The sequence below is a fragment of the Caloenas nicobarica genome, chromosome 11 (assembly GCF_036013445.1).
Source record: "Caloenas nicobarica isolate bCalNic1 chromosome 11, bCalNic1.hap1, whole genome shotgun sequence".
NCBI lineage: Eukaryota > Metazoa > Chordata > Aves > Columbiformes > Columbidae > Caloenas > Caloenas nicobarica.
Window position 1 is genome coordinate 4684822 of NC_088255.1, and position 20720 is coordinate 4705541.

General features: G+C 56.0%; 3 protein-coding genes across 6 annotated transcripts in view; 1 reads left to right on the forward strand and 2 right to left on the reverse strand.

The window, feature by feature from the left end:
- The window catches only part of IP6K1 (inositol hexakisphosphate kinase 1), a 38131-nt gene extending 28259 nt beyond the window's left edge, over positions 1-9872 (reverse strand). For 2 of the 4 annotated variants that reach the window (XM_065642263.1, XM_065642260.1), the window contains exons 1-3: positions 9784-9872; positions 5980-9294; positions 4713-4812 (exon numbers count right to left, since the gene is read on the reverse strand). The gene's annotated coding sequence lies outside the window, so the exon portion shown is untranslated. The remainder of the gene's footprint in view (positions 1-4712; positions 4813-5979; positions 9295-9783) is intronic. The other 2 variants (XM_065642261.1, XM_065642262.1) reach the window with 2 other exon arrangements.
- Positions 9873-11357: 1485 nt separating this feature from the next.
- Positions 11358-18323, reverse strand: CDHR4 (cadherin related family member 4). Its single transcript, XM_065642857.1, has 21 exons — positions 17872-18323; positions 17383-17510; positions 16984-17079; positions 16639-16835; positions 16405-16567; positions 16246-16331; positions 16022-16117; positions 15407-15510; positions 15198-15334; positions 14953-15118; positions 14718-14859; positions 14374-14476; positions 13928-14140; positions 13708-13847; positions 13482-13626; positions 13205-13407; positions 12978-13117; positions 12838-12873; positions 11690-11756; positions 11561-11591; positions 11358-11422 (listed from the first exon to the last, which is right to left on the reverse strand). The coding sequence occupies exons 1-21, from the start codon at positions 18321-18323 to the stop codon at positions 11358-11360; spliced, it is 2910 nt and encodes a 969-aa protein (XP_065498929.1).
- Positions 18268-20653, forward strand: INKA1 (inka box actin regulator 1). The gene is made up of 2 exons (XM_065642829.1): positions 18268-18372; positions 19737-20653. Exons 1-2 carry the CDS (start codon positions 18322-18324, stop codon positions 20613-20615), a joined length of 930 nt encoding a protein of 309 aa, XP_065498901.1. The 5' UTR covers positions 18268-18321; the 3' UTR covers positions 20616-20653.
- The last annotated feature ends 67 nt before the right edge of the window (positions 20654-20720 follow it).

The following is a 20720-nucleotide window of genomic DNA, read 5'->3' on the forward strand; positions in this document are numbered from 1 at the left end:
AGATGACCCTCAAGGGTCACATGCAAGAAAACACGAGCTTTAACTTCCCAACTTGACATTTCTTCATTGTGATTTTTTTTCCATGAGAGAGTACCAAAAAAAGGTACATTCTCATATACGGTACATTATCTTGTATGGTCAACTCACTAAAAATTAAAAAACCAAACAAACAAAACACCACCACCACCACACCAACAGAAAACCAGAGAGCAGAAGGAAAGAGAAAAATCTGAGCTCCATATTAGGAACAAAAACCTCAATGCAGGTGCTGCAAGAAAGTAAACAATGCCATGGAAATACAGGTATAAAGTGCAACATTTTTGGTTTGAGGTTTTGAATAAGAAATAACTTAAAGTTTCTGTCATAACAAACCTATTTTAGACAAAGATAGTGCACTAAAGCTAGTACATAATTTAAGTAAAATATGATCTAGTATGTGATGGCCCTTAAAACTAAGGTGCAGATTTTGTTTGAAACTAGCTACAACTCTAAAGAGAATTTCATACAAGGATACTCTCACATCCTTTGTGACATTAAAAAAAATCCAATATGGCAAAACATACAGGACACACAGCTCAGCGTCATGGAAGGGATTTTGATCTGGGCCTTTTGTTATCCTGTTACTCTTCTGGGGATCAGCATAATCTGTCAGACTCTCAATCACTCATACTGAAAATCTTAAAGCTGTTAAAATACCTCAGGGGTTGTTTTGTGGCTTGCAGTATGCTCTGGGAGGTAAAGGGCAAAGAATTAACAGGCGTCCCCAGCCACCTGAGTGAAAATGAAAGGGCATCAGAACCTGAGGCTGTCTGCTGAGAAGGTACACAAATTGGACGACTAGTCATAGCTTTGAGCTTGGCAAGGTACTATGAGTTTTGAAGGGCAAAAAGACAAAACTTGGCATTTTAAAATGTCTGCAAGATCATTTTACCAGATCAGGAGCCAGCACTAGCATCCTTTGGTACCTTCTTCTAACAAACCTCACACTTCCGAGGGATCCAGTGTAACTCTAGCTTTGCAAAAAGAAATATTCAAGGAGATGGGAGCTCCTAGATGCCAAAGCAGCAGTTCCTGAACACAATTCACCCTATTGTATTTCTTCAGCTCCTGCCAAAGGAAAACGACCTTTAATACTCCGAAACTTCATTATTACTCCCCTTATATACCGACACTGGGCAGCTGGCCTCTTGGAACACTCTACCACACCAGACAGTTCTGTTCTGAAGGTTTAAAACAAGAAACTCCTCCTTTTCAAGTGAACAATCAGACGGACGAAGCCTATATTTAACTATTCACTGCAGCAGTTGCAAACAAGTTCTTGTAAACACTCTACAGGTCACAAATTTCCAATATCTTATCTAAATGTTAAGCTGCTGAAGTAGAGCTCAAAGCTCTTTCCAACAGGCTTTCTGGAGTGCCACTTACAACAACTGAGGCCGCTGGCTGAGTAACAGAGCTGTAAAGCCAAAGCAAAAAGCAAATAATGTGTTGAACCTCATTTATTGTCAAATTTGCTTCTATCTAATTATTAAGTGCAGCACCTGATATATATATATATATATATATATATATATATATATATGTAAATATGTTACTTTTGCCTCATATGCTAAAAAAGCACAGCATACATTCACTTTGAAGACGCACAGACTGTGGCAAGTTTGCTTTTAATAGCACGTCTGTCTCAAGTGCATAAAAGCTACCTCGATTTTTCACACCTTAAAATCACCTAAAGATACTGGAAGAGTGCGTTGCAGCTTCTACAAAACATCAGTTTGCTAAATCAGATGTATTCTCACAGCCATCTAGGTTACAATACATCACAGGCCATATATAGCAAGGGAAAGCAAATTTACTCTTTAATTTTCTTCTCCAGTCCAATACAGTGTAGTGAGAGGTGCCAGAAGCGAACCCTCTCAGACTGAAAGACACAAACTAACAAGCACTACGGGTAGAAAATAACACGCAGTTCTCCTCTTCGAAGGTCATAAGAAAACTGCAAATGATAACAAACCTGAAAGAATAGAAACTGCTTTGCGCTCATGGAAGAGTCAACCTGCCAAGCTCACTGCCACAAGATGCTGACCTTATCAGAACTTTTTAAAGGTTTTGAATTTTCTTCTAGTTGTCATGTCACAATAGGATGAAATACAAAAACCACAAAGTCTGGAAACACTTCGCAATCTAAGTTCTAACCTTTAACTGCCAGGTTTCAGGAAGATATTTTAACTGCAGTGAATAAAGAGCTCCATTTACTTTTGTCTGGTGAATGATACCATACCCTTAACTATTTTAACTAAGAATATTTAAGTCTGATTTGCAAATGCAGCTAGACTCAATTTTTAAGACAACTGGGTTTTGTTACTAGGTGAACCAAGTTGTCAACAGGTCCACTGTGTTCTCAACTGCTGAAATACATATGGAACTGTCAGTCCTAAGGATGCTACATGAATCATGAACAGACCACAGGAACAGAAATACCTGTGATCTTACTTAACTAAAGTTAAATATACTTAAGGGGAAAACCAGAAACCCCTAGTGCTGTGAGTATGGGAAAAAGAAATACCAGAGTGCATAGCACCTGAACGAGAAAAAGTGAAAACTATTCAGATTCTGCATAGTGCAAAACAGTGGTACTTAGTCTGACTAATGGAGTTAGAGGTTTTCTCTCTGTTCTGTGAAAACAGAAGATGTGTAAAACATGCCTGATAATGTTATTGGTTCAGATTTAGCTTACCTTCAAATTTTAATAATTGTATTCAGGTCGACACTTGTGGTTAAGAACTGCAGAATACTTAAAACCCCAATTACATAAAGATTTGTACCCAGCCAAAGAAAATGCCACTTGCACAGCACAAGAGAAAAAAAAAAAAAAAAAAAAAAAAAGGCCAAAAACCCCCCCCAACAAAATATTTGGTACAAATAGGAAATAAAGCAAACCATTCCAATATTTGCAAAAGTAAGGTTATCCATAATATCCATTTAAGCAAAATCCACATACTCAAGATTAATCTGTTGTGGGGTTTATTGTGGGAGGTGTGGTGATGTTTAAGAAACTATCTAAAAAAATCCCTGCATACGTACTGTTTCAACACAAAGTGAGCTTCAGACTGCTTTAACAACCTTTTTGAGACAGACTCAAAAGACTGACATTTGTGGAGTAAGAGAGTCAACTCCATGATCTGATAGGTACACCTTCTTCAGGTCTGCCACGTAGCTTCACACACAGACCACGGTTTGGAAAAGTGAAATACACTCCACTAGGCAGCAAGTGTCCCAAGCGCCTTCCCAAGCTCCAGAACTTTACCAGCATTACTTAATCCACAACAGTACCCAAACCAACACAAGAGCACAATTAAACCTCATCTTCCGCAATAGCTCTAACATTTTCATTTAAGTTATTCTTTGGTTTGATTCAGCTACTGACTAAGACATGGGACTACACAGCCCTTAGGCTTCTCTCCCCAATCCTTCCTGCTTTAAATAACTCACTGACATCTGCATTCACTGGTGCACTGATTTTGGTGCTCAAAGCTGCTTATCGCCTATAGTTAGCTGTAATGAGATCATGACTGCCTCCCCACACATGCTTAAGCTGCTCAGACAGTACTGTCAAAGGACACAGAACAAACAGCCAGCCCTGTCTTCTTCTGCCTTTCTAAGATTTCTAAACTCACTTTTTGAAACGCTTGGCAATACTTTTGATATCAACAGTGGACAATACTAATCCCAATTAAACATTACATGATATTTTGCATAAACCCCCTCTGGCAGTTTAAGAAACGGGGAAAATGCAGCTCAGCATAGAACTAAAGGGGGAAAATAAAAAAAAAAAAATAAAAAAAGAGAAACGTCAAAGCAGAATGAGCACTATACAATATTTCAATTTTAGATCAGCACTTAAGTCAGTTGTGACAAAGACACAGCAGCATTCCCTGCAGAGAAGGCACCACCCCTGGAAGGCAGCTGTGGAGCTTGGCATCTTTGGTCATTACCTGTTGCACTTCGACCAAGCAAAGACAGTCAGTCACACAGGTCAGGGGCCTTCCCACCAGAAAAGTGAACTATGCGACACAGCCACTATTTAAACACACAGTCTCTCAAGAAAACAAGGTCATCTGAGTCTGCTGGCAAACAGCTGCTTTTACCACAGGTACTACTACTGAGTCATATCTCTGTTGATAAAGAACTGGGGAAAAAACAGGTATGCTAGACTTTCTTCCAAATTTAGAACAGCACAAAGTAATCCCTTTCAGCCTGGAAGACTGTCGAACCAGCTTATCATGTTGCAGCTAACTAATCTCAGAAAACAAAACAAAACAAAAAAACCAGACAATGCTAAAGTTCCAAAATCATCATAAGACAATCCAGCTGCAATTCAGCCACCTAAATGGCCAGAGCTGCTAGAGAATAAGAGCCTCCAAATCTTGGAAGCTTAGCTCTTGTTACAAAGAAATGACACCAATTTGCTTAAAAGTTAACAAATATAAAACAGGACTGAGCTTTTCACTCTGTTCTAGCGAACTTACCTGGGCATGCCTGTAGTATCCTCCAACGATGAGAGCATACCTCCCACAAACCATATCTACATATACTTACTTGAAGGGTGAAATTACAAAGTGAGAGGTAAAAAGCAAGCAGCTTCTTTCTCTTTGCATGGTATTTAATGTGGCTGTGGCATATGTATTCTGGGCAAAACAGAAAAAAGTTACCTTAGAGATGTCACCCAAGCTCTCTCTGTTGAGCAGTCACTGGAATATGGAGCCAGCCTCTCACAATCAAGAGGGAGCAGGATGCCAGAAGCAAGTCAGCCTGGAAGATGTTGTATGGAAATGAGTTAGCAAGCGCTAAATTAGCTTCTATTTAGATCTTTACTTGCTCATCAATTCAGAACGTTTCAGAGCACGCTCTCCCTCGAGTCTGGGACCAGAATTCACAGCGAGCTCCTTTCAGGATGCAAATGCTCTCACTCATTCCTCTGGACTCTGACGGATGCTCTTTACCACACGTACCACTGGGGCTGAGGGGACCCCTGTCCCCAGCTATTGCCTCCATCCCTCAGCTGAAGATGACCAACCAGCAGGTGGAACCGAACAGGGTGCATGCCTGTTCTTCATCTGCCCTGCTTCACAAGACACCGACGGGTATTAATGAAAAAGGGCTGAAGTATATTAAAATGTGGCAGCCGAACAGGCACTGCTGAAGGGAAGTAGCGTTTGGCAAAGAAGCAGGACAGCTGGTAAAGCAGATAATCTTTCTAACTACAAAAGCTAAATCAGAGACAGCTTATCTATCGGATCTCTCAACCACGTGTAGTAACGTCCTACCAGGATAGGCACATTACATCTCATAACCTTTTTTACTGCTTTTATCAGATTTGGTTGCCACAGATCTCCTACTAATATAATTAAGGCAGCTACACCCATGTTATTTTTGAACAGAAACAATTGCACCAGTGTTAACTATCATCGATATCGTTACACAGATAGACATCCTGTAATAGCAAAGCTTATTCCTTCACTCCCAGAGAACGGGACAAAATCATTTGTTGCGAATGAAACTGAGCACGTACTGACAAGGGTTATGCAAAACAAAAGAAAGCTTAAAGAAGCTTGTCTTTTACACACAGTTAATGCCACTCAAAATGCCTACAGACAAGCCTATAGAAATAAATGAAGGCAAATTACTTGCACCTTAGTACTATCTGCAGAGCAGAGTTCACACCGAGGGGGGACTACAGAGGAAGCACAGGCACCTCAACATGCCAATTAAGAGAACTGCATCCATTAGAAAGTACATCTACCCAAACAGCACGCTGGGAAAGCCAAAAATAACAGCTGCTGCCACATCAGAACAGCACAAGCACTGCGTACAGGCAATGCCTGCAAAACAGAAACCAAGCAGCCATGCAGAAACACTTCCTCTTCCGCCCCCACCACCCCTGCGACAGCAGCAACAAACCTGAGATTAAACACTCACCAGCATCCTGCTCTGCATTCCTGTCACATCAGGAATGTAAAAGAGGGAGACTGCTAGCTGCTCCTCCATACATCTGAAGGGTTCCTTCAGTTTGCAGCAAGTAATACAAATACTTGACATGATTCTTGCAGAGGTTTCTGTCACATTTTCTTCTTTCCTTTCACTCCTTTTCTCTAGCTCACCCATTTCAGAGCTCACTAGGGACACCTTGTATTTACTAGGTTTGGTTTTGATACATTCCTTCTCAAAAAACTGAGAAGTCAGAAATAAAAGCAGTTGTTCTGAAGCAAGTCACATTATACAAACAAGCACAGAGCCACAGCTCTACTGAGCTGCCACACACAAACTCTGCAACTCAAGTTCAAATCTAAACCCTGCCCAGCACCAAGATTAATGGTGTGACACTGTCAAATGTAAGAGTAAACACATCAGGCTGCCGTTTTCTCTCAATACTATCTTCTGAGATTATAAATCCCAGCATCAACACTCAACCATGATGCACGTGTCTCAAACGCATTACAAGCCAGACTGGGGGGACCCAACAGCAGCAAGTGAAGTGCCTGGGTTACAATGCGACGCCCCAGCAATGGCCCAAACAAGGCCTCTGACAGATTTTCTGTGTCTTCAGTATCTGCATTTCAAACACAGATGGAAGAAACATACCTCCTATCAAACACAGACTGTGAATATTCAACTTCAAACTTACCACCTATGTTTCTTATTCCAATGGAAATGACAAGACAGCGCCACCCCACACGTCAGTGCACCAGTCAAAACTCACCAGATCTGTGACAGCCTTTAGACACAGAGAAATCCACTAAAAAAACTAAAAAGACAAGTGATTAAACCTTTTTACAAACATTTGGTGATCCACTGAACCTAAGACAGTGTGTCCTGTGAGCAGGTGGTCAACAAACAGCTCCACACTTGTACAGGGTTCATCATCGCACACAAGTCAAGCTCAACAAGGTCACATTTTCAGCATTTGATAATTCTATCCAAAATGAATAAGCTCCATACGCGGGGGAGGAAAGGAGATAAGAAACACACTAGGCACCTCGGATGGGATGAGAATAGCATCCAACTGCATGATTAAGAAGAAATCATAATGCTTGTTCAGAAAGCTAATTAACTGATTAAGGGTGCAGGTACTATGTTAGCCTGGGCATTTTCCAGCCTTGGAGTGCTTGTGATTCTAACCTTGACTTCTCACTCTGTGCAATGCCACACAAAATAACTTGCAGGTCAGTTGACTTGCACAACCTATCATGAGATAGGATCCCAAAGCACATCTAATTTTGCCTTCTAGAATATTTTTACAAGAAGGACATGCCCAGTACTGGCATCCCGATGATGAAGCACTGGATGATACTAGTCACAAAAGTAGCAGGAAAGAAGCATGTGCACCACTGTTTCACTTAATTTTTAAATATATGTAAATTTTTAAAGTTATATTTTTATATAACAAAATAAATATATAAAAGCACATTGTTGCACTGTTTCACAGTCACCGTACAGGTTACCCTGAACAAGAATAAGACTCCAATCCACCACCAGCCTCATGTTCCCACCATTGCCCTTGCACCAGCAAAATCATTTAAATGCCCAAAAAGGTGGGGTGATTAAAAAAATGCTGTTGGTCTTCAGTTTGATCAGTTCCCGAGTCAGGGAACTCTCATTCCCCTATGTACAAACACCCATTTGGCACCAGTTACAGGGCAAGAAACTCCAGCTGGTTGCAGTCTATACTTCCATGAGCTTAAAGGGACTCTGAAGCTACACACAGGAGGTGACTCAACCAAAACTCCTGGTGACTGGAAGCTGATCCTAGAAACTGTTCCCTTTCTCAACAGCAAATCATCCTCACTTTCTCTCTTTCTATGTAAGAAACAAGCAAAACCGCTACAAGGTACCTACTGGATAACCAGAGTAGAAACTCATCTAGGAATGACATAAGTCCTGTTCACTAGAGTCCTACCAGCACATCCTACCCTTTCCAGCCCTGTGGTACATCAGCATCCCCCTCAAGGAGCCAAGGATCACTGCCCCTGCTCTCCCAAAAGTCCTTATTAGACAGGAAATAAAAGCAATGCCACGAAAAGACCACCAGATCTGCCTGTCAGGCTCTAACCAGGATGGCACAGGCTGATCATCCACACACCTGGAAGCGGTTGTGCTGAAAATGCTGGGGAGGGTCAGAAACACTCTCTGATGCTATCAGAAGAAAAAATAGCATTAGGACAGCTCAAAACATCAACAAAAGAGGTTTTACAGTTGAAACAGCAACTCGATGTTATCTTGCTACATAGAGAGTTCACACCTAATCTTTGCAAGACATACCACTTTCCTTCCAGCTCCAAAACAAAGCACTTACCTTAGGTCAGTACTAACTAACCCAACCACAGAAAAATATTTCTCAGTTTCAATCACAACAAACTGTTACACGGAATTAGGACATCCCTAATAGGCCTATTTAGGGTTATAGTGACAACATCTAATAACCGATATATCTAATTCTAAAACATTTCCAAGCTCCTGACGGACTTTCTGCAAAGAGGAAATAGAAGTCTTAGTACAGTGATACGTAATGAGTATTTTTCTCCATTGAAAATCTGACCACACACCCATAGGTCAGTATATCAGCCAGAGATGACAGTTCAGTACAAAGAAACTTGCACAAGACATTACAGCGTATTATTTCATGAGAAAAGCTACCAACTAAGCTTACACAAACAGGCCTACTAGAAATATTACATTAACAATGAAAAGAGACCCAAGCCCACACCATTTTGGCACCATTCAGTGCTTCGTTAGCAAAGCCTAATCTTGGAATACGGCTCTGGAAGTTCTGAATACCAAGTTAAGCCAGGTGAACCTGAAGGGAGGAAAAGCAGATAAAGCAGAAACACAGGCTGAAATGAGAAAGGCAGCAGATACTAAAGCACGTTGCTGGAGGAAAAATGGGGGCCTTGCTGATTCAGAGCTTTAAGATGGAAGGACACTTAGCCTGGCACCAGTTTCCATTCAGAGTAGCTGAAAACTGAACGGGAGCCATTACCACCTCTCCTAAACCAAGTCCTGCTTGGAACCCCCGGGGAGGGTTGTTGGTGACAGTCCAGCTCTGCAGACTCATGAGCACATCTGTCCCCAGGGGCCGCCAGGCATCCTCCAGTGCCCCGGCTGAGCAGCGCCCGCCCGCGCCCTCCGCCGCGGGGCTGGTCGGGACGCGGGAAGGGCCCGCAGCCCCGCAGCTTCCTCACCATGTTGGGCTCATGGTCCCGCCGCGGTTCCCGATCCCCGTCCTGCGCGCAGCCCCTGCAGAGGGAAGGGCACAAAGGGAGGGGACGCTCGATCTGCCGGGCAGGGACCCCGGCTCCCGGCGCTGCCCCCCCCGGCCGGGGGACCCCCCTCCCGCCCCCGCTGCGCCCCGCACGGCCCCGGCGCGGGAAGGCACCCGGGCGGCACACGCACCGGCAAACACGGCCCCGCGCCGGGCGCCCCCGTCCCCTCCTCACGGCGCCGCGGCTGCGCTCCCCCGCCACGGGTCGGCCCCCGGCTCCCTCCCCACGGCACGGCGCTCGGTGCCCGCCTCGCCCCGGCTCTTCACGGAGCTCTCCCGCTCCTCAGTCAGACCTGGCCGGGCTCTCCTCCCTCCCAACCCCCCTCGCGGGGCCGCGCCCGGTTACCCCCTCCCGCCCCTCACGGCAGCGCGCCCGGCTCTCGCTGCCTCCCCTCACGGCAGTGCGCCTGGCTCAGCCCTCCCACCCCTCAGCCCGCCCCAGGCCTCCGCCCGCTGTGGCTCACCGGGGCCGGCCGTGCCTGCTCAGCCAGGAGCTGGCGACACCGAGCCCAGCGCCGCCGCTCCCCGCCGTTCGAATCAACAACAAGATGGCGGCGGCCGAGGAGGCGGAGCCCCGTGCGGGCCGTCATAGCAACCGCGCCGTCCAAAACCCGCCCCGCCGCCTCTTGCGGCAATCCGAAGCCGAGCTCCGCCCTCCGGAAGCTCTCTGGAAACGCTGATAGGCCAAAACAGCCGCCACTCCGGCGCCGAGCCGCCCCGCCCCTTTCCGTGCGCGGCGGGCCGGAGGCAGTCCGCGCACGTTGGGCACACGTGACGCCCCCTAGTGCCCCGCCTCCCCGCGGGCTGCGCCGTCTCATTGGCTACCCGCGGGCGAGGGGGGCGCTCGGCCAATGGGCGCGGGCCGCGGGAGCCGCCCGGCGGGGTGTGGGGACAGAGAGCGGGACCGGGCTCGCGCCCCAGCCCCGCCGCCCGCCTCCGGGGCCTTGGGCGAGTTCGTGCTGCGGCGGTGCATCGCGCCGGGCCAACCCAGCTCCCTGCGGCCTGGCTCCGAGCAGCTCCTGGCGCTTGGCTGCCCCCGCAAGCGGAGCTCGTTCGCACGCCGACCCGGTGCAATAAAGGTTTAACTCCCCAACAGTCACAGTTCTGTGGGCTCGGGGCAAGGGGGCCCCCCAGGCGCAGTCACACGGGTGACCCCTCTCTGAAATTTCACAGCGGGCTCCTGCCCTCCCGTCTGCCCTCTAGCCACCTACTCCACTAATCCGCCTCCATCCTCTGACCCGCCAGCGCTTCGTTCCCCGGAGCTGCCGGGAGCTCTCCCGTGGCGCGCTCCTTTGAAATTCAAATTACCGGTTTCCCACCTTCCCGCGCTCACTGACGCCTTCAAAGCGCTCCCGCCCGTTCGCCGGGCCCTGCTAATTCGCCCGCGCGCGCTAATTCACTTTTCCTGCTAATTAAGAAACCCATCCCCCGCGCTGAACAGCTGCTCGTCCCGCCCGATTGCGCCTGAGAGCGCTCGAGCGAGGGAGAGCAGGAGAGGGACATGGGACGTGGGGCAAAAGTTTCTCAAAATTGCCAGTGATGGAGTTTTCTTGCCCCAGCTCACATCTCTGCAGAGCGCTGCCCCGGCTGGGTGACATCCAGAGGCTACAGAGACGCTGCCGTGACTGGAGCAGACTCTGCCAAAGCCCTTGGCACATTTTTTGCAGTGCCAACTCCAGCCCGGGGCCAGTGCTGCCATAACCACCATCCTGGTCCTGGGCTGTGCCACTCGCATCCCTGACTGGAGCCGGCGCTAATGACGGTGACAGCAGGACAGCCACCAGCGGGACTGTCCACCCGCAGCACACCCTGCGGCAATCACGGCAGCGGGTGCAATCTCTGCCACCATTTATTTGGGCTGCACTGGCCGGAATGGCTCAGGGGGTGGCTGCACCCCGTGGGCAGCGAGTTCAGCCACAGAGGAGGGATCCCCTCCCTCTCCCAGGCCCAAGGGCTGTGCTGGGTGTCTGCTGGTGCCCGGTGCTCTGCCCAGCATGGCGCATGGGGAGCTGTGGGTCACCGGGAGTCCCTCGCTGGGTCAAGCCACTCGGATCCAGCGCCGTGACCCAGTCACGCTGTTGAAAAGATAGTCCCTGCCGGTGCCTGAGGTGGGAGGCAACACTTAGCCCTCGTCCTGTGGGTGCTGCCCAGGTGTTGCTGCCCCATGCCCATCCATCCCAGATCCCTCTGCCCCAAGGGACACAGCCCAAGGCTGCAGGGGCTGTGGAACAGGGCACTCACGCGGGTCCTGGGCACGGCCATTGAACTGCCCCTGTGCGGAAGAGAGATGGGTGCAGGTGCTGAGTGCCCCAGGGTGCCCAGCCGTGCCCCGGCAGGGCACCCACCCTCGCTGCCGTGACACACACTCACCGGGCTGCCGGTGTGGGGGTGGCTCTGCTCCTCCTCACTGCCCCTCTGCTCCTCCACATCCCAGGAGCTGTGGAGGTGGCAAAGCGGGGAGCACATTGTCAGTGAAAGCTTCCCAGCCTTGATCCCGAGGGATGCTGCCAGGAGTGTGTCACCAGCAGGGCTTTGCACTGCCGGCTGTGCCACATCAAGCCCATCACCCAAAGTGACTTTCACCTACCTGATCGTCCCCTTACCCAGCCTGGGTGGCCCTGAGTGGCCCTGGGTGCGCTGAAGGGGATCGCAGTCAGGGCTGTGCTCCCCAAGCACCACTAGCTTTCAGCAATGCCCGAGAGTGGAAGCCAGTCTGCCAGCACACCTGCGTGTGTCCCCACGTGCCCGTGCACACCGCTGTTGTGCTCGGAGGACACTGTGCTGGGGGAGCTGCAGCCCCAGAGCCCCCCTGCTGCCAGCGCTGCCCATGAGGGCTGAGCCCAAGTTTTCTCCCCTTCATGGTCACTACAGCCCTGATGCCACCAAGCAACATGTCCCAAATCTCACCGATGAACGTGGATCCAGCCATGCATCATCCCAAGGTGGTTACGCTGCTGCAGGCAGCTGTCATCCTGCCCGCAGGCTTGCAAGCCTCTTCCTCGCCATGCAGATGCCCGGCACAGGCTGGGCCAGCTCTGGTGCTTCCTCGGGCTCTCCCCTCCACCACCTCTCACCCCTGGTTCATCCTCCCCAGGGGTGTGCAGCCTGCTCACCTCCTCCCAGGGCACGTTCCCCAGCAAATCAGGGCTCCCCCTGTGAGCAGCCCCCAGCCCTGGCACCAGGACCCAGCCCTGTGACAGGCGGCAGCACTCACACTGTGCCATCCCACCCTGCCCACCGCAGAGCTCCTGCCCCAGCCCAGCCACCAACACGGCTGTCCCCTGACCAAATCGCCATCTCTGCACCCACGGCTCCTGTCAGTGCTGCACTCTCACCCTGGGGCAGAGACCGCGCCGCACGCCAGCAACCCACAGACCACAGCCATACATGGGGTACATTAAACACCCTCCACATGCCGTGTCTCCCCGGCTGCCTGCAAGGACACTACAGGAGCCTGTGCCAACATGCGTGGCTGCCCCTCGCTGCTGATATGACCATCCCAGCCGTCCAGCACCCACCTCTTGCCCGGGAGCAGCTTGCCAGGGTCTCGGTTGCTGCAGGAGGAGCAAAAGGCAGCCGTGAACCCTTGGCCTTACTTGCTGTGCCATGCCATGCCGTGCCATGCTGTGCCGTGCCGTGCCAAGGGGCCAGGGCTCACCTGCACAGCAGCCTGCTGGCCACGCAGCCCAGGGTGGCCAGCAGCAGGGCACTGGAGATGGTCAGCACAGCCACAAACCAGGCCGGCGGGTGCCACACCGCTTCTGTCTGCATGATGACCAGTGGCTCCTTCTGCAGCGTCTGCAGAGGCGCAGGGGTGAGGGGACGTGCCAGGGTCGGGGGGTCTGAGGGACTGGGAGCACTGCCTGGTCAGCGGGCTCTGCTCACCATGCGCCGGGGGGTGGTGCTGGGTGGCACTGGGGTGCTCCGGGGGGTGATGTGCACCACCAGTGCCACCACAGTGCTGCGGCGGGGGGCATTGGGGCCACCCCACACCTCTATCAGCAGCACGAAGGTGCGGGGCTCAGCCAGGTCACCAGGGAGGTAGAACAGGGTGTTCCCCTCCAGCCGAAAGCACCCGTCCTCGTTGCCTGGACAAGAGGGTCTGCTCAGTGCCACACGGCAGCGAGGGGCTGGGCTGTGCTGTGGCTGGACCGCTCCTCACCTCCAACAATGGCGTATGCCAGCGCGGCACCATTGGGGCTGGCCTGGCATGCCAAGCGGGTGACAGGCTGGTGGCCGCCCAACCCAGCTGTGATCCGCAGCTCCTGCACCTCAGGGGTGCACACCGGCGCCTGGTCCAGCACAGCCTGCCGAGAGCAGGGGGAGGTGGTGTGGCACCCCTGGTGCTCGCACCCACCACGGTTCACCTGACGGGCTTGCACTTGCACCTGCAGGCGCACGGTCACGTCGCACAGGCAGCTCCGCCGCTTTGCTGGGTCCAGGTCGTTGTGGGTGTCTGTCAGCCGCACCGTCAGCCTGTAGCTCTTGTGCCGCTGGGAGTCAAGGGGTCCTACCACGCGGATCTCGCCTGCAGGGTGGCACGAGCTGCTGGGCACCTGTGGGTGCCACAGAGAGTGGCGGGGGCTGGGGAAGGGGCTTCGCTCTCACCGTGTGTGTCTATGGAAAAGGGCTGCGTGGGGCTGGGGCCCCCCTCCAGGCTGTACTCGAGGCTGTCCCGTGGGTAGTCACGGTCAGTGCCGGTCACGCGCCCCACGGTGCTGCCGAAAGCTGCCGTCTCCATCACAGTGAAGATGGCACCGTTGGGACATACCGGTGTGAATTCATTGACGGGTGTCACTGTCACGAGCATGGGCACACGGGCTGTGCGGCACACAGCGGCTCAGCTGTGCTGGCACCACACACTGGGCGGGGTGTGCTCCCCCCGGACAGGCTGCGGGACATGGGGACAGTGGCACCACCCTTGGGCTGGGCATCTTGGCAGCAGCAATGTTTCCTTTACGACCTGCCAGTTTTGGGGCTGGGAGGGGGCTTTTCCCACCTCCCCCATGACCTGCCTTGTCACACCCCACTGGGTACCCTCTGGGGACACTCACTGCTCTGTGGGGGCTGCCCTCCTGCCGTCACCACGATGGTGGCTGTGAACTGGAAGCTCACGGTGTCTGCGGCCTCTGAGTCGTAGTCCAGGGTGGTGTTGACCTGCCACACCAGGACAGGGGTTGTCAGGCAGAGCTGGGCTGTCCCACACAGCCGGGGTGTCCCACAAAGCTGTGCTGGCAAGGGAGCAGGAGGGAGCGAGAGAGGAACAGGCAGGCTCGGGGGTGCAGAGAGCCCCGGGGAGCCCTAGCCGAGGACTTAGTATGACAGCACATGTCAGAGGGTCTCCATGGTCCCGCTGGCCCCCGCCCGGGTCCTGGGTGCTGCCCACAGACCCTCTCACCTGCAGTTGTGGCCCGTCCATGCAGAAGCGGGAGAGGGAGGTGGAGGGTCCCTCGAGGGCGTAGCGCAGGTGCCCCTCAGCTCCAGTGCACCTCAGTGTCACCAGGGTGCTGCCAGGGGACATCGTCTCAGGCACCTGGGACCTGTGGTGAGGTGGCCATCTGCTCAGCTTCCGTCCCCATTGTCCTGGGCACGGTGGAGCACTCCCACACCCTGCTCCCCACCCCAAACCGTACACGACGATGGCCGGGACGCAGCTGGGCACCCGCCGGTCTGTCCCCTGCACGGTGATGTTCAGCGTGGCGGTGGCATGGTCGGTGGGGTGCAAGGCATTGTAAGCCCAGATGATGAGGTGCGTGTGGGCCACCTCCAGCCGGCGGGTGCTGCGGATCTTGCCTGTCACTGCAGGAGATGGCGCAGCCTCACACCGGGCACAGGGCAGGGACAGGGTGGCCCTGGGGACCCCCACTACTCCACTCACTCTCATCGATGGTGAAGAGCACTGGCGCCGTGGGAGCCAGGATGGCGTAGCGGACGTTATCACCACTGGCACGGACCCACGTAACCAGCTCCAAGGGGCCGGTGCCCTCTGGCACTGTCACAGCCTGCTGCAGCTCACTGCGGCACAGGCAGGCAGGGTGGCATGGCCTGGTGCCACCAGCACCCCCAGCCCAGCCCAGCCCCACTCACAGGAAGGTGACACGGGAACGGCGCGATGGCAGCACCTCCACTCTCACGGCCCCACTACAGTTGTGCCCATGGCGGTCCATGACCTCGATCTCCAGCCTGAAGGTCTGGGAGGCAGCACCAGGGCAGCCATGGGACAGCCCCAAGTGGCACCAGAGACAGGGATGGGGATGGAGGCAGGGATAGGGATTGGCATCAGGATGGGGACAGGGATGAGTGAGACAGGTAGGGATGGGGATGAGGATAATAATAGGGACAGGGACAGGAACAGGGATGGGATGGGGACAGGTACACAGGAAAGGCGATGGGGACAGGGACAAGTATGTGGCTTGGAGCAGGGACAGGGATGGGAACAGGGATGGAGATGGGGATGAGGACAAGCTGGAGACAAGACTGGGGCTGGGAACAGAAACAGGGATGAGGACTGAGACACAACTCAAGATGCAGAAGGAGGTAGAGCTGGGGACAGGGACAGGGCTGGAGCACTCCCAGAGCTGGGACAAGCCAGGAGCCAGGCAGGAGGAGCAGGATGCAGATTGCTGTGGGCAGTGCCGGTGAGGTGCTAAGCCCAGTCAGGCTGAGAGGCGGTTGTGACAACCTGGGGATGCTGCTGCCCACCTGGATGTCATTGCTGAGGTCAAAGCCGCTGGCAGGCGCCAGCACCAGCCCCCGGCGGGTGAGCATCAGTGGCGTGTCATGGTTTCGGAGCCTGAACTGCAGTGAGATGGGCAGTGGGAGGAGGGTGGGAACCCCTGTGCCCTCCTACACACCCAGGGACCTGCTGTCTCCAAGGCTGCTCCTGGTTGTGGGGGCTTTGGGCCACCGGGGCAGCCATCACTCACCATCAGCCCACCAAGTGGCTGGGGCAGCACCGCGTACAGGGGCGTCCAGGGCGCCACGTCCGCCAGCACCCGCACCACATCTCCCTCTGCGGCACAGCACGGCCATGGGAGCCCAGTGCCAGCTGGCACCCATGGCCCCTGCCGCCCCCTGGCTCCTACCTACGCTGGCGAAAGGGGTGTCACAGCGCAGCACCTGATCTGCTGTCACCCGGACAAAGAGCTGCTTTTCCACCTCCTCCTCACCAGGACAGGCAGCCCACAGGGTCAGGGTGTACTGGTTCACCCGGCTGGCATCGAGCTCTGCACCAGCACGCAGTGTCACCTGCCACAGGGACACAGCGCTCAGCGGGATGCTGGCAGGCTCCTGCCCTGCTCCCCATCCCCCAGCCGCACCTCTGCCCAAAATGTGGTGGTGGCTGCAGGGTCGGCGCTGATAGCGACGGGGTTGAAGGGGTGGCCAGGCTCGATGCCATGCAGGGTGACATTGGGGCTGCTGCTCGCGTTGCTGCAGGACACGTTCACCTTGGCCACGAGGGTGCCTGGTGCTGCATCCTCGCTCAGGGCCACCACACGTGGCAGGTCAGGCAGATCTGGCAGGAGACCCCGGGGACCAGCCTCACACCCAGCTAGTGCCACTGATGGCTTGCCCGGCTGTACTTAGGGAGTCCTGCTCCTGCACTGCTGTGAGCACAGGTCTCCCTGCCAGGTGCAACAGGACCCAGGGCACCCTGCTCTTACCTGTTGCTCTGACAAAAGTCCCTGGAAAGAGGAGAGTGTCACCCCAGGCTGCCAGGTGTGTCCCAGCAATACCCTGGGGAGGCCTCAGAGATGCCCCTGTGATTCTCCAGAGATGCTCCATTAATGCCTCAATGTGCCCCTAAGATGGCCCACTAATGCCCTGGTGGTGCCCCAAGGCTGCCACAACGATGCCCTGAGGACACCAGCAATGCCCTGGCCATAACCCAGTGATGTCCCTTCCCTGCCTGAACCCAGCCAGGCAGCTGCCAGACCCTCCGCCCACCCCAGGCTCAGCCCCAGGCACAGGGAGGCAACTATGGGGAGCCCATCCCCTCTCCCCCTCCCTCAGTCCCCCACTCAGGGTCTGGCAAAGGGTGCCCCCGACCCTGAAGTACGTACCTGGGGCATAGAGGAGGAGGAAGAGAAGGAAGAGAAGGAGGAGGAAGATGAGGCGTCCATGCATGCCCATGGCTCGCTGGCTGTTTGGGACAAGCTGGTGCCCGTTGCCAGGGGTGCTGGGCGCCACCCTGGCCCAGCGTCACACCAGCAATCCGCGGCTGCCAGCCCAGCCCCAGGGCAGGGACAGGGCATGGCCCCGGTGTCCCTATCTCCTGCACACCTCCACTCACAGCCCCTCACCATCCCCTCAGTGCCAGCCCCAGCCGGTGCAGGGCAGGTGGGCAGCGATGCTCCGTGGGGTTTTGCTGCCTCACCACACTCGGGAACCGGGAGAATTAGCTGGGAGGTAATTTTTGGCCGTATTCTCCTTCATTTGCAAATCAGAGCCTCTTGTCCTGGAATTCCTATTAATTGCTATTAGCTGCCAATTAATAGGCGCTGGCGGAGCGTGGACCCTGTGGCTGGGGTCACCTTTCCCTCCTCCAGTACCCAAACTCGTTTTGGCAGCGCGGTGCCCGCGGGTGCCTCCACCGGAGCCTTTTAACGGGGTTGCCTCCTGCCCGCCGAGGGACCCCCGCTGTTCGCGGGTGCTGCCAACCGGGACACCGGGTGCTGCCCTTCCCGATCGCTGCCCCAGGACCCGCCCCGCCCGGCGGTGCCCGGCGGTGCCCGTGGCCCGGTGGTGCCCGGCGCGGGGCCCCGGGGCGGCGGGGCGGGGCGGGGCGGGGCCCCGGGGCGGCGGTGCCGGTGCCGGTGCGGGCCGGGCTCACGTTACGGCGGCCCCATTGGCTGCAGCGGGGCGGGGCGGTGCCGCCCAGGCAGCGCCGGGAGGCGGCGGGCACGGCCGGGCGCTGCGCCGCGCTCCGCTGCTGCTGCTCCGCCACCGGCACCGGCACCGGCGGGACCGGGAGCGGGGCCGGGCGCGGAGCCGGGCCGGGCATGCACAGCGCCCGCCCGGACGCCGTCCCGGGCCAGCTCGGCGCCGAACGGGTGAGTGTCGCCGCGGGCACCGAGAGGGGACCGGGCCACCCTGCCTGCGCCCCGCCGCGCCGCCCGGGCTTCGATGTGATGTCAGGGCGCTGCCAATGACATCAGCGCAGTGACATCATGCACACGGCCAAGGCGGTGCGGGGGACATGGGCGTCTGGTGGGACACGGGTGGCAGTGGGGACATGGGTGATGGTGAAGATATGGGTGGCTATAGGACACGGATGTCCAGCCGTCAGGGTGCCAGCAGCACCGCCACCCCGGAGCTGCCACCCTGCCGCCTGCCTGGACTGCCCCAAGGGGACCGGAGGTGACAGGGTGGCCCAGCCGGCTCCCCTGGGCCTGCCACACGCCTACTCAGCTCCCCGCGGCCGGGTGTGCCGGCGTCCCCGGCCAGAGCCGGGACAAGGCAGCTTGGAGCTGTGGCACATCGCCAGCAGGGCTGGCTGAGAGGGTCCTGGCTGGCAGGAAGGGGGACGGAGACCAGGATGGGGACAGGGACAGGAGAGGGACAGGGCACTGCCTGGCCAGCAGTTCTGTCGGGGCCAGCAGGAGGGGGCTGCTGTAAGAGGCCGGGAGAGCAAACCCTCCTGCTTCGCTCATCTTCCCGTGGCTCCAGCACGGAAAGGAAAGCGGACGTAACTCCCTGCTTTTGGGTTCAGACAATAGGAATTCAAGAGCAAGGAGCGGCCCAGCTGTGGGAGCCAGCCACCTCTTCCAGCGCTCGCCTGGCCGTGTTCCCTTCAGCCCTGTCTCCCCCACGCCCCTGCGCTCCCTGGTATTTTGGGGGGCCCCGGCCCTGGGTGCAGGCCTGGCTGCACCCTGACGTCACCTGGAGTGTCCCCAGCTGGAGGGCACAGGGTGGGTGCAGTGGTCCTGCCAAGGCGTGGGGGGAGCGCCCCACCCCAGCACCTGTGGGTGCCCTGGGGTTGCAGCCAGCCCTGTGCCACCGAGCAGCGTCCTGCTGACAGGGTGTCCTGGCTGCCGTCCCACTGGGGTGGGGGGGAAATGAGAGGCCAGTGGGGGGGCAGCGGGGTGCCCAGCTCCTACGTGCCGTGGCCCTGTGTCATTTCCTGCAGGCACAGCCAGGGCTGGGTGCCTGCTTGCTCACCCGACATGCTGCTGCACGCCGGCCGGCTCCGTGCAGGAGCCGCGGGAAAGCGGGGCCTGGGGCTGCGGGCAAGCTGGGACCTGCGCCCCGCTCCCTGCACCCCGCTCCCTGCACCCTGCTGCACACCCGGCCCTGTGAGCCAAGCCCCCCTGAGCTGGGACTGGGAGGTGTGGGGTGCCAGGAGGGTGGGATTGGGATTTGGGGTGCTGGCTGGAGGGAGCAGGGATGGCAGCACTGACTTGCCCTTTCTCCCCAGCGGTGCCGGCAGGAGGCGGGGGCGGCGCTGCGGGCGCACATGCCCGGCACGCGGCAGGCGCCACACCAGCCGGGAGGGGCACCGGGGCCGGCCCCCCACCCCCTGTGCCCCCCACGCCCCAGCTCAGCAGCGGACTCGGCCTGCAGCCTGGAGCCGGGGGGTGAGGAGGAGGAGAGGGGGTGCCCAGCTGCCCGCTCTCCCCCAGCCAGTGAGCGCAGTCTGGAGTTTGACTCGGGGTACTCGGAGGCATCAGGGGGCACATGGCGGGAGGAGGAGGTGCCCGTGCGGCGCCGGCACCCACCACCCTGCCAGCGGGCACACCGGCTCTCTGCCGGCCCTGCCGCCCCACCACCTGCACCCACCCGCCGTGCCCGCCCCAAATCCACATCGGATGCCTGCCTGGAGCAGTGGCGGGCGCTGGAGCCGGCTGACACGCAGGACTGGACCGTGGCACTGCTGTCGCAGAGCCGGAATCGGCAGCCCCTGGTGCTGGGTGACAACTGCTTCGCTGACTTGGTGGAGAACTGGATGGACCTGCCTGAGGTGGGTGCAGAACCCCGGCACCGAACCCCTGCCGAGCCCTCCCGCCGCCTGGCCAAGCCCCCTGCCTTCCTGCTCAGTCTCTCGGGCAACGTACGCCGTAAACTGGCCAACATGGCCCGGCCCCGGGCCGCTGAGGGTGCCCGGCCGGGGGGCCGCGAAGCCACCAAGCGTTTCTCCTGCCCACTGGGGCTTGGGGGGCAGCCCAAGGGCGCCTGCTTCCACCAGTCCCACAGCAACATTGCTCAGCTGGCCACAGACTTCCACCGCTTCACCGCCCTCATGAACAGCCGCAGCCGCCAGCCCATCATCTGTAACGACGTTATCGGCTACATTTAGCCCTTCCCACCGCTGCCTGCACCCTCGTCCGCTGTAAATAAACCCCAGTTTTTTACGGTATGGGCACAGCAATGTTTACTAGGGCGGGGGGTCTGCCTGCACCCT

Coding starts and splice junctions, on each gene's coding strand:
- INKA1 (XM_065642829.1), top strand. CDS start 18,322: ATGCACAGCGCCCGCCCGGACGCCGTCCCGGGCCAGCTCGGCGCCGAA. Junction 18,373..19,736: donor GCCAGCTCGGCGCCGAACGG/GTGAGTGTCGCC, acceptor CTTTCTCCCCAG/CGGTGCCGGCAGGAGGCGGG.
- CDHR4 (XM_065642857.1), bottom strand. CDS start 18,323: ATGCCCGGCCCGGCTCCGCGCCCGGCCCCGCTCCCGGTCCCGCCGGTG. Junction 16,836..16,983: donor GACTTTTGTCAGAGCAACAG/GTAAGAGCAGGG, acceptor GTCTCCTGCCAG/ATCTGCCTGACCTGCCACGT. Junction 13,118..13,204: donor GCACCACCCCCCGGCGCATG/GTGAGCAGAGCC, acceptor GCGCCTCTGCAG/ACGCTGCAGAAGGAGCCACT.